Below are 12,435 nucleotides of genomic sequence, written 5' to 3' on the forward strand. Positions count from 1 at the left end.
TACAAACAATATTAACAATTCGATTTAATTGTACAACAAACCCTCCTTGAGTTAAGAATTTTTAGATATCTGAACTAGAAATGAGAGAAAAACTCTTGAGTAGTCAGCGCCAATAGCCTAGTGGTACTGTGCGCTGACAAATAGCGCCGACGTGCTCACCGCGACCCGAGTTCAATTCCCGTCTCGAGGTCCTTTGCCGATCCTTCCCCTCAATCTGCTCCCAATGCTTTCCTGTCTGAAATCTCTACTGTTACTACTGTACTATACTTTATCATAATAAGGTGAAAAACCCCTAAAAAATAATTATTAAGAAGAAACAAAAACTCTTGAGTAAAAAAAACCTTATTTTTGCAGGTTCCCTCCTATTATTTGATTAAAGTATCCCTATTAAAGTATTTATATTGAAGTCAATGGCTGTCATTCACTGTAATATCATCAAAATACAAAGAAACAAGATTGTGAGTGAAAGAGAAGTCAATAAATCTTGAATTTTAGGTGAACTCTCCCTTTATGTGTGAACCAGCGGTGCAGGTTTCTCTCTCTGTATCCTCCATACCTGTCTGAAAGTATGTTTTGATGGTGTTTTCGATCTAAACCCGTTTCTGCTACACGGCCAGACCGAAAGACAGGCGAAAGGCCATTTCCACAGGAACCTCGGCCACAGAGTCATGAAAACAGACGTAAAACTCCTGAGGAACTGGTTCAAGGAGCATTCGCCTGCAACACACACGCACACACACACACACACACACACACACACACAGCTGATCAGAGTTGTAAAATACGCAGATGTTTTCAGATGTATGCAGATTAGTGTATGCTTTCATACATATAATAAAAAATAGCAGCTAATATTTGATGTTTAAATACTCGTGCTTGTTTGGAAATATTTTTAAGAAGTCCCACATATTAATACAGGAGTGACATCTGAAAATCACCTGCAGCTTGAATCTTAAATACAAAAACATTTTCAATACAATATGTCCAAACATTTTAATTAGCTTTTTGGTTTTTGTTTTGGCGAGTTTTATTTTAATTTGGCTGTTTTAATATTTAAAAAATATATTTTATTATTATTATGTTCCTCGTTTCATTTAGGGATTACTGTTATAAAAACACCTCAATTGTTTAAAGGTGCAGTATGTAAGCTTGACACCCGGTGGTTGAACTAGGTATTGCACTCCTGGTTCAAAACACACGCAGGTTGTCAGATTGATGACACCAACAGAAGCAAGCCTGACTATCTGTCCTAAAGCCTGATTTAAGTCGTGTTTTAAATAAAAGCAACGGCATGCCGTAGAAGGAATTTTTTCCATATTAAAAGGAGTTTAGTTCTTCACCAACACCTGAAATTTATATTTTAGAAAGGGCTTTCCATTTCTGTGAACAGGGTTATGGTTAGGTCATTAAAACACATGATCAGACAATGATCAGCTCAGGTACAGCTCATGTGCTTTATTCAGTGTTAAATGCTAATAATGTCAGTTTGAATGTTATTTCACATGACATTTATTGCCATATTAAAAAGGTTTAATATGTATTAATTCGATTATAAACTATACCATGTCGTTGGAGTGCAGTGAGTGCACTATTCTGTGCTTCTGAATGGCTGTATTTACATTTCTGTCATGTTTCCTCTGGTGCAAACAGCCAAATTGCTTATCGTCCTGCTGTGAATTTTTTTCTTCTGGAGAAAGTCTTATTTGTTTTATTTCGGCTAGAATAAAAGCAGTTTTTAATTTTTTAAAATCCATTTTAAGGTCAAAATTATTAGCCTCTTTAAGCTTTATTTTATTTCGATAGTCTACAGAACAAACCATCGTTATACAATAACTTGCCTAATTACCCTAACCTGCCTAGTTAACCTAATTAACCTAGTTAAGCCTTTAAATGTCACTTTAAGCTGGATAGAAGTGTCCTGAAACATATCTAGTCTAATATTATTTACTGTCATCATGGCAAAGATAAAATAAATCAGTTATTAGAGATGAGTTATTAAAACTATTATGTTTAGAAATGTGTTGAAGAAATCTGCTCTCCGCTAAACAGAAATTGGATGAACAAAAAAAATACAGGGGGGCTAAAAATTCTGACTTCAACTGTATGTGTGTGTGTTTCTGTGTGTGTGAGATGCTGTACCCGATCACCCAGTAGGTCATGGTCGGCGCTGGTTTCTTCTGATCGGTCCAGTTCTGGGGTTTGCATTGAAACAGGACTCCGTGCTCTTTAACGGGACCCAAACCTGCAGTGCTGTGCCGCTCTGGCCCTCGACGCTCCTGAAACACACATTCACACATCAACAAACCATCATCACAACACTGACGAACAACACTGCAGGATTCAACTGTAGATAATGACATAAAAATGATTTACCAATGAGTACAATTCATTCATTCGTTCATTTTCCTTCAGCTTAGTCCCTTTTTTATCAGGGGTTGCCACAGCAGAATGAACCACCAACTATTTCGGCATATGTTTTACGCAGCGGATGCTCTTCTAGCCGCAACCCAGTACTGGGAAACACCCATACACTCTCAGTCACACACACACTACGGCCAGTTTAGCTTACCAAATTCACCTATAGAGCATGTGTTTGGACTGTGGGCGAAACCGGAGCACCCTGAGGAAACCCACGCCAACACGGGGAGAACATGCAAACTCCACACAGAAATGCCAACTGACCAAGCCTGGGCTCGAACCAGCAACCTTCTTGCTGTGAGGCCACAGTGCTAACCACTGAGCCACCGTGCCACCCAATCTACTTTTCTTTCATATTTAATTTCCTATCTTATTGTAGATTCAGATTAATCTGCCATTCTGTAGTCTTTTATGCAGAGAAATCTCCTCAGCTCTTTCAATAATTATGCATTCGGAAGTTAATTTCCACATTGAAGTCCACATTGTTGTTGCAGATGAGATATAACATGGAAAACAATATTTAAATATATTCCAGTTGGCTAGATATTAGTTAATAGTCATTCAAACAGCTTTACCGAAGCCTCTTTACTTGACTTGAAGGTTGGTCTCACGCATCCGCCATGTTTGTAGTTTATTTACATTTATTACTCAAGTTTGTAGTTCTAATCGAATTCACATCCAACACGCAATGTATTGTGGGCAATTTTAACAATTAGAGTATGGACGCTTCTACACTCGAAATGTTATCGTAAATAGTAGACTATCCGGGAACCTTTGGTGTACTTTTTTTAATAAACTATGGTTTGGGACATACACTACCTGACTAAAGTCTTGTCGTCGATTCCAGTTGTAAGATCAACAAATAATAACTTGACTTCAACTTAATTGTTTGGAACAGTAGCAGAAGGCAGATTTTTTTGATGAATCATCTGTTGATCTGCATCCCAATCATCACAAATACTGCAGAAGACCTACTGGAACCTGCATGGACCCAAGATTCTCACAGAAATCAGTCAAGTTTGGTGAAGGAAAAATCATGGTTTGGGGTTACATTCAGTATGGGGGCATGTGAGAGATCTGCACAGTGGATGGCAACATCAACAGCCTGAGGCATCAAGACATTTGTGCTGCCCATTACATTAAAACCACAGGAGAGGGCAAATTCTTCAGCAGGATAGCGCTCCTTCTCATACTTCAGCCTCCACATCAAAGTTCCTGAAAGCAAAGAAGGTCAAGGTGCTCCAGGATTGTCCAGCCCAGACACCAGACATGAACATTATTGAGCATGTCTGGGGTAAGATGAAGGAGGAGGCAGTGAAGATGAATCCAAGGAGTCTTGATGAACTCTGGGAGTCCTGCAGGAACGCTTTCTTTGCCGTTCCAGATGACTTTATTAATCAGTGATTTGAGTCATTGCAGAGATGTATGGATGCAGTCCTCCAAGCTCATGATGGAGTCAGACACAATATTCATTCTGTTTCCACTGCAGCATGACGACATATTCTATACTGGACATTATTTCTGTTCAGTGACGAGAGTCTTGTCTAAGCGGAGTCAAACCTTACTGTCCTAATGAGATCATTAAAAATTAAGGCATGATCATGTTTTATTCTGGTAAAATAAACGTAATCTAGAGGCCTTTGCCTTTCATACAAGCCTCTTTAATACTAAATGATCAACTAGAAGTCAAGTTATTATTTGCTGTTCCTAAAACTTGGATAGACGACAAGACTCTTGTCAGGTAGTGTATTAATTCTATCTTCGAATACCATTTAGGATGATTGTATCCGAATCGGGAGGCAGCAAGTGTGAGTGCAGGTCATTACCCGTGTGGGCAGGCTCTGCTGGAAGGCCTGGCGGATGGACAGACAGCAGTGCTGGAAGTTGTGTATGAGCTGCGGGTGGATGGAGCCGCTCAGATGATGGATCTCTGCGTGTGTGGGAGCGATGAAGATGCCCTGCACTGACTCCATCAGCACATAGTGGAAGAGCGTGTTCTCCGCACCCGCCGTCACTCTGACAAAAACAATCACACAACAACAGCATAAACACACACAACAGTATAAACACGCACACACATACACACACACACACACACACACACACACACACACACACACACACACACACACACACACACACACACACAGTCAGTGTTTGACTCACTGCAGGACGCTCTGCATCTCCTCCGTCTCTCGCTCGCTCAGACTCTTCCTCAGAGAGCCCAGATAAAATGGGTTCGGATGCTTTAACCTGGGCATCTGCAACAACACAAAACAAAACAAAACACATCTCAATTACATTTCAATCTGCAATTTACACCAACACAAATCAACAAATAAATGAAAATTATATTTATATACAGTATATAATTATAATTGATAACAAAATTTAAATATATACTACATGTAGAATAAAAAAATATTATGATATAATATATATATATATATGTGTGTGTGTGTGTGTGTGTGTGTGTGTGTGTGTGTGTGTGTGTAAAATGTGTATATATAGTGTGTGTATATTTATATATTTTATATAGATTACATACTCTAATAAAGTGTTTCTCAACCACGTTCCTGGAGGACCACCAGATCTGCACATTTCCCATGTCTCCTTAAACAAACACACCTGATTCAGATCATCAGCTCATTGGCAGAGACTGAAAGACCTGTATTGGGTGTGACAGACAAAACATGCAGTGCTGGTGGTCCTCCTGGAACGTGGTTGAGAAATACTGCTCTAATATATTCTAAATAATATGATTAATATGATCTAAATAATATATTTATCAGTATTATAAATGAATTATTTTAGCATTTTGAGATGTAAATATAGAGTCTGACTGCTTCAATATTAGTGAAACAGTAAGTCCTAAACAATAACGACACCAGAAAATTACCATGAGAAACCCAGAACTGCCAAACAGCCCTTAGGAAAATTTAAAAAAGAATAAAAATGTCAATAATAATATTATAAAGATGATAATAATAAAGATAGTAATATTTAAATATGAAAGATTATATATAATATTTAGAAATAAAATAATAATAAAATAAAAAATTTCAGCATTATTATAACTTATTGACTATTTACATGGTATTTCTTTTATTTATCCGTATTATAAATGTATTATTTATCCTTTTGATGATTTTGAGATGTAAATATAAAGTCTGCCTGCTTTAATATTAGTGAAACAGCAAGTCATAAACAATAAACGATATCAGAAAAACACCTTGAGAAACACCGAACTGCCAAACAACACTTGGGAAATAATTTAAGAATAAACAATTCAATAATAACAGCATAAAGATAATAATAGATAATAATAAAATAGTAATATTTAAATATTAAATATTATATATTATATTAAGAAATAAAATAAATCAAAATTATCAGCATTATCATAACTTATTGACCATTACATAGTATTTCTTTTATATACCCGTATCGTTAATGAATTATTTTATCCTTTTGATATAGAGTCTGATTGCTTTAATATTAGTCAAACAGCAAGTCATAAACAATAAACGACATCAGAAAAACACCTTGAGAAACCCAGCGCTGCCCAAGCTGCCGTCCGACCCCCCAGACCCGAGTGAATCTCTGCGAGCTCCACTAGAGGGCGCCCCGTCAGCGTGACCCTCGCTGCCGCTGTCAGACTGACTCCTCTGAGGACTCGTTCTGCGTCCTCTTATACCGGCTGGCCCCGCCTCCCCGAACAGACTCCGCCCTATTCCACTTGGTGACGGGGGTTTAATTGCTGCCGTCAGCCTATTGAGGATCGGGGAGCTGCCGATAATGTCCTGCTGGCTCCGCCCACCAGCAGGCAGGAACCAGTCAGCGCAGGAGAGGCATGGGGTGGGCGGAGCTGAGAGTCGCTCCTCGATGCCGGCATCCAGACTCTCCAGCTGAAGCAGCGTGGCTTTCACCTGATCCACATACACACAGTCTGGAGCGGGACGTCCTGCAGCAGAGGACGCACAGCCACCCGCCTCCAGCAGCACACACTGCATGAAGTGCCTCTGCAAACATGCAAACCAGCAGAAACAATTGGTATAACGCGATACATAAGTGAAATTTCACATAGTAAACAGTAAAAATTACACATTTTACCTAACGAATAACAATCAAGAATGCATGATTATATGCTGTCATGGATTTGCCATCAAAAATGTCATTATAATGGAAGCAAATGGGGCAAAAACAGCCACCAATATAACAGAAGGGTAGTCAATCTGCCCAGAGTGTATTGTTGAGTTTCGAATTTGAACGGTTTGAATTTACGCTTAGTAAAAAACATTAGTGCTCCATTTGGGACGACACTACATACTAGTGATGGTGAACTGAAGCTTTCTGAACCAGTGAAGCGCTCGACTCAATTGTATTGGAAAAAGGTCCGTTATTCGAAGCTTTCTAAATCAGAGCTCGATGAGGACCTCTGCTGGCTAAAGTGTGGAAAGCACTGTGTTGCAATAATGTCAACTGTTCACAACTGACCAACTCATTCATGTAGTAATACAACAACATTAATATAAACAAATTACTCAATTACTGTAGTTTTTACACATTAGGTATATTACATTACACCACAGATGACTGTAGTAAAATCCAAGGTATTTAAAAGTATTTACATCTCATTCCAACTAGTCATTTACCCACCCACCAGTTCCAAGCGGGGATCGAACCAGCGATTCCTGCATGGGAGGCGAATGCACTAAGGAGGAGGCTATGTGAGTGAGGTTTTCGGGCTGTGCTTGTCAGCTGGCCTCCGTTAAACACTATACTACGATATGCTGTGGTTTTCGTTAAAGATAGTTGTAAAAATACGCTAATATACTTTAGTATGCTTCAAAACCTTTTTACTATAAATTACTATAGTATTTTAGTTTAATTACTGGTGTATGGGACCAGTGCAGGGCTTTGAAACAGTAGAAACATATGTAATCGACGGCTAATCTCTCGCTATACACTTTACTAACCCATGGGGGCGTTTAAACCTTTGAATCAAAATCCGAAGCAGTCACGTGGGTATAGGCGAAAGTGAAGCGTCGGACGTCACTGTTCACGTGGCGATGGCAAAACGAATCAAGCTCCGGCACACTGCTTCACTGCGAGATGTATCGTTTTTTTGATACATGCTTCGAAGCCTCGGCGCACAACGTCACATCACTACTACATACATATACCATGCTGTTAAGTGTGTAAGTGCATAAGTACATAGTGTGACATTTAAGACGCAGCTTACGTCATGGCAAGTTGCGGTCGGCAATGTTTGTGGACAAACGCAGGAGCGCACAGTATAAACAAGCGGAAATCACAACAGAAAAAGCAACCATTTTATAGTACTGCCTTTTGAAAAACCACACCGAATGAAAGGGAGTAACGTGTGTATATACCTTTATGAATGCTCTTTATGTGTCTGAGAAGCTGATAATATACATTTCATAACATTTTATCTCCAACGGCTACGTGTAACTAGAAAAGCCTGAGCACAGACGCAGAGGGAGCGGATCTGTAACTAACAGGGCATCGATGAGCTGCCGCAAAAAACATTCCTTTATATGCTTTTCTGCATTACCTGTAGTACCAGCGCTTACAGTTTACTGCTGATGAGTGTATATATGAAACATTAAATCAGTAGAGATCAATGGGAACCAGGCTCCCTTGTCCTAAACACCCAGAACGCTTTAAGACAGCACTCTCTCACCAGGCCCACTATGAGCAGGAAGTGTCGAGCGTGCGGCTGGCAGTATCCTGGATGTGCAGAGCTGTTTCTGGTCTCTCTGCGCTGAGGAAACACCTCTCTCCACACCACCAGCTGTGCCACGCGCTGCTCTGATGTCAGTGGCAGCAGACAGTAGTGCTGACAGTACAGACACACGTCCAGGAGATCCTCTTTCGGCAGGTGGTTTGCGATCAGATATCCCTAAAACACAGACCGCCCCGTAGCGTTCATTTTAAAGAGGAAATGCAGCCATACATACTTCTGGCTACATAGTTTACGATCTCCAGAAATGTACATGGGGCTACGTTTTCAGAATGAGCCTATGTTGAATTTATAATAACTGCAACATTTTCTATGTGATGCATAATAATGATATACAAGAGGTTCAACACTCACCTTATAAAACAGACAGGAGCCCAGAATGACATACAGACGCCTCATGCCGTAGAAATCCTCAGACTGACCCATGAGAAAACACACACACAGGGTTATTTTAGCATCACTGAAATGTTACAGCTTTGAAAACATGCTGAATTAGCTTTCATATCACATTTATATCCATTTCAAGAGTTCACACTTAGCTGATAATCAATAAAGCGTATTTGGCATGCTGTCCTGGGAGAGAGCGCTGAGCTCGTAATATCCTCGAGCCCGGGGCTCCCTCCTGTTAGAAGGGCGAGAGGGGAGTTCGAGCTCAGGTAGGTCTCGAGGACTCCCCTGATTGTCGCCGCGTGAGAAGTGTGAACTAGAGTTGTTTTCGGTGATAATTTGGTTTAGTCGATTGGCTATGGTTTGTTTTTGGACGGTGGGAGGAAACCGGGTGACCCGGAGGAAACCCACGCGAACACGGGGAGAACATGTAAACTCCGCACAGAAACACCAAATAGCCTGATAGAAGGTTGGACCAGCGGTGTTCTTGCTGTGAGGTAACAGTGCTAGCCACTGGGCCACCGTGACGCCCTATCGGAAAAAGGGGGAGGAAGTAGGGGTGGAAGGGGGGGGAAGCTTCAAGACGAAGATAACTGGAGTGAAAAACTCTGGTTATTTATAATGCTTCCGTAATCATCTAATGGGTCAGATTACGGAGCTAATGAGGAGCCAGCCGTGTTGATCATGAGCACGTGATCCTCTCGAAATTAGTTTATGAATAAACCACACTTATTTAGGGCTTTAGTAATTTTGCTGTGTTTTTATTGTTTTTCTAATGCTCCTGTTGTTTTTACAACACTTTATTTTTGGTTATTTTAAATTAGCAAATAGGATTTTAAAAAAATGTCACATTGATTTAGTTACTTAAGTTTTAATTAATATTAAGATTAAATTATTGTAGGTTTGAAATTAGCATTCATATTTGCATTTTTCTTTTTAATTTTGTTTTTAATTTTGCAAACTTTTCTGTGTTTTTCTTTTTTCTAATGTTATCATTAATGTTTTTAGTTTGTTTATATTTGATCAATTACTCTTTTGTTTTTCCATTACTTATTCCCCATATTATGATCAAATAAAAACTCCACTCCTTTTGTTCCTTTAGTAAGAATTTCAGTTTACCAACTTTATTTGGCAAAATCAACGTCCCAGACTACGTCTAACCCTATTATATCTACCATTCGATCGAGGAGGACTTAAATGTCACTTAAAGGACATTCAGTGGTATTACTGGGCAGTAGGCATGGTGCTGGTATAAGATTCTGAAGGTATGATAACTGTTACAATTTTAAAGATGGTGAGTCAAGGGGAAGGAGAGTAACATTAATTTTGGGTGAAACACATAAGCAAACACAGATCAACACGTGAGGAACAAAATCCCAAGACTAACTAAATGCAATGAAGTGAGTTTATTTACAAAGATAGTGATAATAATAAGTGCAAAAATATGTATATAATTAATAATAATAATAATTCCTTACATTTATATAGCACTTTTCTGGGCACTCAAAGCGCTTTACACAGAGGGGGGAATCTCCTCATCCACCACCAGTGTGCAGCATCCACCTGGATGATCCAACGGCTGCTATTTTGACCGCACACAACACACCAGCTGATTGGTGGAGAGGAGACAGTGATGAAGCCAATTATGATATGAGGATGATTAGGAATAGAGGCCAGTGGGCAGATTTGGCCAGGATGCCAGGGTTAAACCCCTACTTTTTTTTACGAAGGACATCCTGGGATTTTTAATGACCACAGAGAGTCAGGACCTCAGTTTAACATCTCATCCGAAAGACGGTGCTCACTGAGCAGTATAGAGTCCCCATCGCTATACTGGGGCATTAGGAAATACACAGACCACAGGTTGGGCGCCCCCTGCTGGCCTCACTAACACCACTTCCAGCAGCAACCCAGCTTTCCCATGTGGTCTCCCATCCAGGTACTGACCGGGCGCAGCCCTGCTTAGCTTCAGTGGGTGACTATGGGAGAGTTGCAGAGAGCTAGCCAGGACACAAGATGTTTGAATAGATCGATGGGAGAGTTGGAGAGATGAGATGCGGGCGGCGTCCAAACAAATATCACGGTTTCACAATATCACGGTATTGTGCTCACTGCTCTAAAATATATTCTTTTTAAATGTCTGGGTAAAAACACATACGGTATTACAGAAAATGTTGGCGGTTTTAAAACCTTGACTTTTCCAATCCACGGTATACCTTGAATTATCATCCCATGCCTACTGGGCAACTCAGCTGCATACATTCATTCATTCCTTTTCTTTTTGGCTTAGTCCCTTTATTAATCAGGGATTACCAAAGCGGAACAAACCGCCAACTTATCCAGCATATGTTTTACGCAGCGGATGCTCTTCCAGCTGCAACCCATCACTGGGAAATCAGCTGCGTACAAATTATGTTTTAATTGTCTTCTGAAAGTCCTCCTTTTTGGATGGATTTGGAATCCTGTTCTGTTACACCACAAATCCCACTGCACTTATTTCTATATTCGGCAGACCAGAAAAAACACAGACAACCCTATTGTATTGAACATGATTAATATTTGGTTTGATTCTAGTAAATATCTGAATATAAATCCCTCCTGGTCACGTTTTAGTCCTATTTGGGGTAATGTTATTATTAAACCAGGAAAAAGCGCTGCAGGATTTCGGATATGGGCTGATAAAGCGTTAAGGAAAGTACAAGATATGTACAGTGAGGATGAAGTATTTATGTCCTTTGCCGCAATTTCAAACAAATTTGACAATCCAAAGACCTATTTTTTAAATATCTTCAACTTATAAGTTTTATATCCTCATCTTATAATCTATAATTAGATAATCCTAACATTTCCTCATTAGAGGACACTGTTACGATAAAAGTTCAATCTCCTCTTTGTACGGATTGATCGTATCTGGCTCTTAACGAATCCTCAGAATCAAAACTAAGGTGTTACTAAGGTATACTGCACAAGTTTAACGATAATATTCCAGAGACCTGTATGAAGTGTAATGAGGTAAGAGGTACACTTTACCACTGTATATGGGTATGTGTGAAAGTGAAACCTTTTTGGCAAGGTGTTATTGAAATAATTGACCAAATTTCATCAAAGAAATTTCCATTGGATCCTAAAATTTTTAACATGGGTATACATCCTGTCAGGTCTCTATTACAAAGCAAAGAGGTCAGATACATAGACATGTGTATTTCACAAGCTAGACGTATTATTGCTCTTAACTGGAAAAATATAAATGAACCTACAATTGGAAAGTGGATTAAAGAAATGGCGTCACATATGTCAATAGAAAAGATCACATACATTGTCAAAAGAAACTAAATGTTGTCGGCGCCAATAGCCTTGTGGTTAGTGCGTCGACTCATGGCACCGAAGTGTTCACGGCGACCCGAGTTCGTTTCCCGGCTCGAGATCCTTCACAGACCCTTCCCCTATCTCTGCTCCCAATACTTTCCTGTCTCTAAATCTCCACTGTCCTATTACAATAAAGGTGAATACCCCTAAAAATAATAATAAAAAGAAACAAAATGTGTTTGAAGATATCTAGAGACCTTTTAATGACTTCCTGAAGTACAATATAAATCTTGGCAGTCTGCTACAACAAGAACAAGCTCTGAGGGAGTAGGGGAGTATCATGGTCTAAACATAGACTCGGGAAACACTCTTTACCTGATTTAAACATATCCCCTTTTCTTTTCTTTTAGGGAATGGGTTGATGGGAGGGATATGTTTGCTGTGTCTTCGTGATTATTATTCTGTAACTGTGTAATCTGTTGTGATATGCAACTTAAGTAATAAATATATTGCACAAAAACAAATACGAATTTTAGATTGGTCAGACTATCAAACGT

General features: G+C 39.5%; 1 protein-coding gene across 2 annotated transcripts in view; it reads right to left on the reverse strand.

The window, feature by feature from the left end:
* Positions 1–12,435, reverse strand: part of intu (inturned planar cell polarity protein) — a 59,078-nt gene continuing 46,643 nt past the window's right edge. For both annotated transcript variants that reach the window (XM_056460985.1, XM_056460984.1), the window contains exons 10-16: positions 8,540–8,602; positions 8,126–8,344; positions 5,964–6,440; positions 4,585–4,679; positions 4,245–4,434; positions 2,140–2,276; positions 1–717 (exon numbers count right to left, since the gene is read on the reverse strand). In XM_056460985.1, coding sequence (XP_056316960.1) covers positions 606–717; positions 2,140–2,276; positions 4,245–4,434; positions 4,585–4,679; positions 5,964–6,440; positions 8,126–8,344; positions 8,540–8,602 — 1,293 coding nt within the window. In that variant the 3' untranslated portion in view covers positions 1–605. The remainder of the gene's footprint in view (positions 718–2,139; positions 2,277–4,244; positions 4,435–4,584; positions 4,680–5,963; positions 6,441–8,125; positions 8,345–8,539; positions 8,603–12,435) is intronic.

This window comes from Danio aesculapii, chromosome 7, assembly GCF_903798145.1.
Source record: "Danio aesculapii chromosome 7, fDanAes4.1, whole genome shotgun sequence".
Classification (NCBI taxonomy): domain Eukaryota; kingdom Metazoa; phylum Chordata; class Actinopteri; order Cypriniformes; family Danionidae; genus Danio; species Danio aesculapii.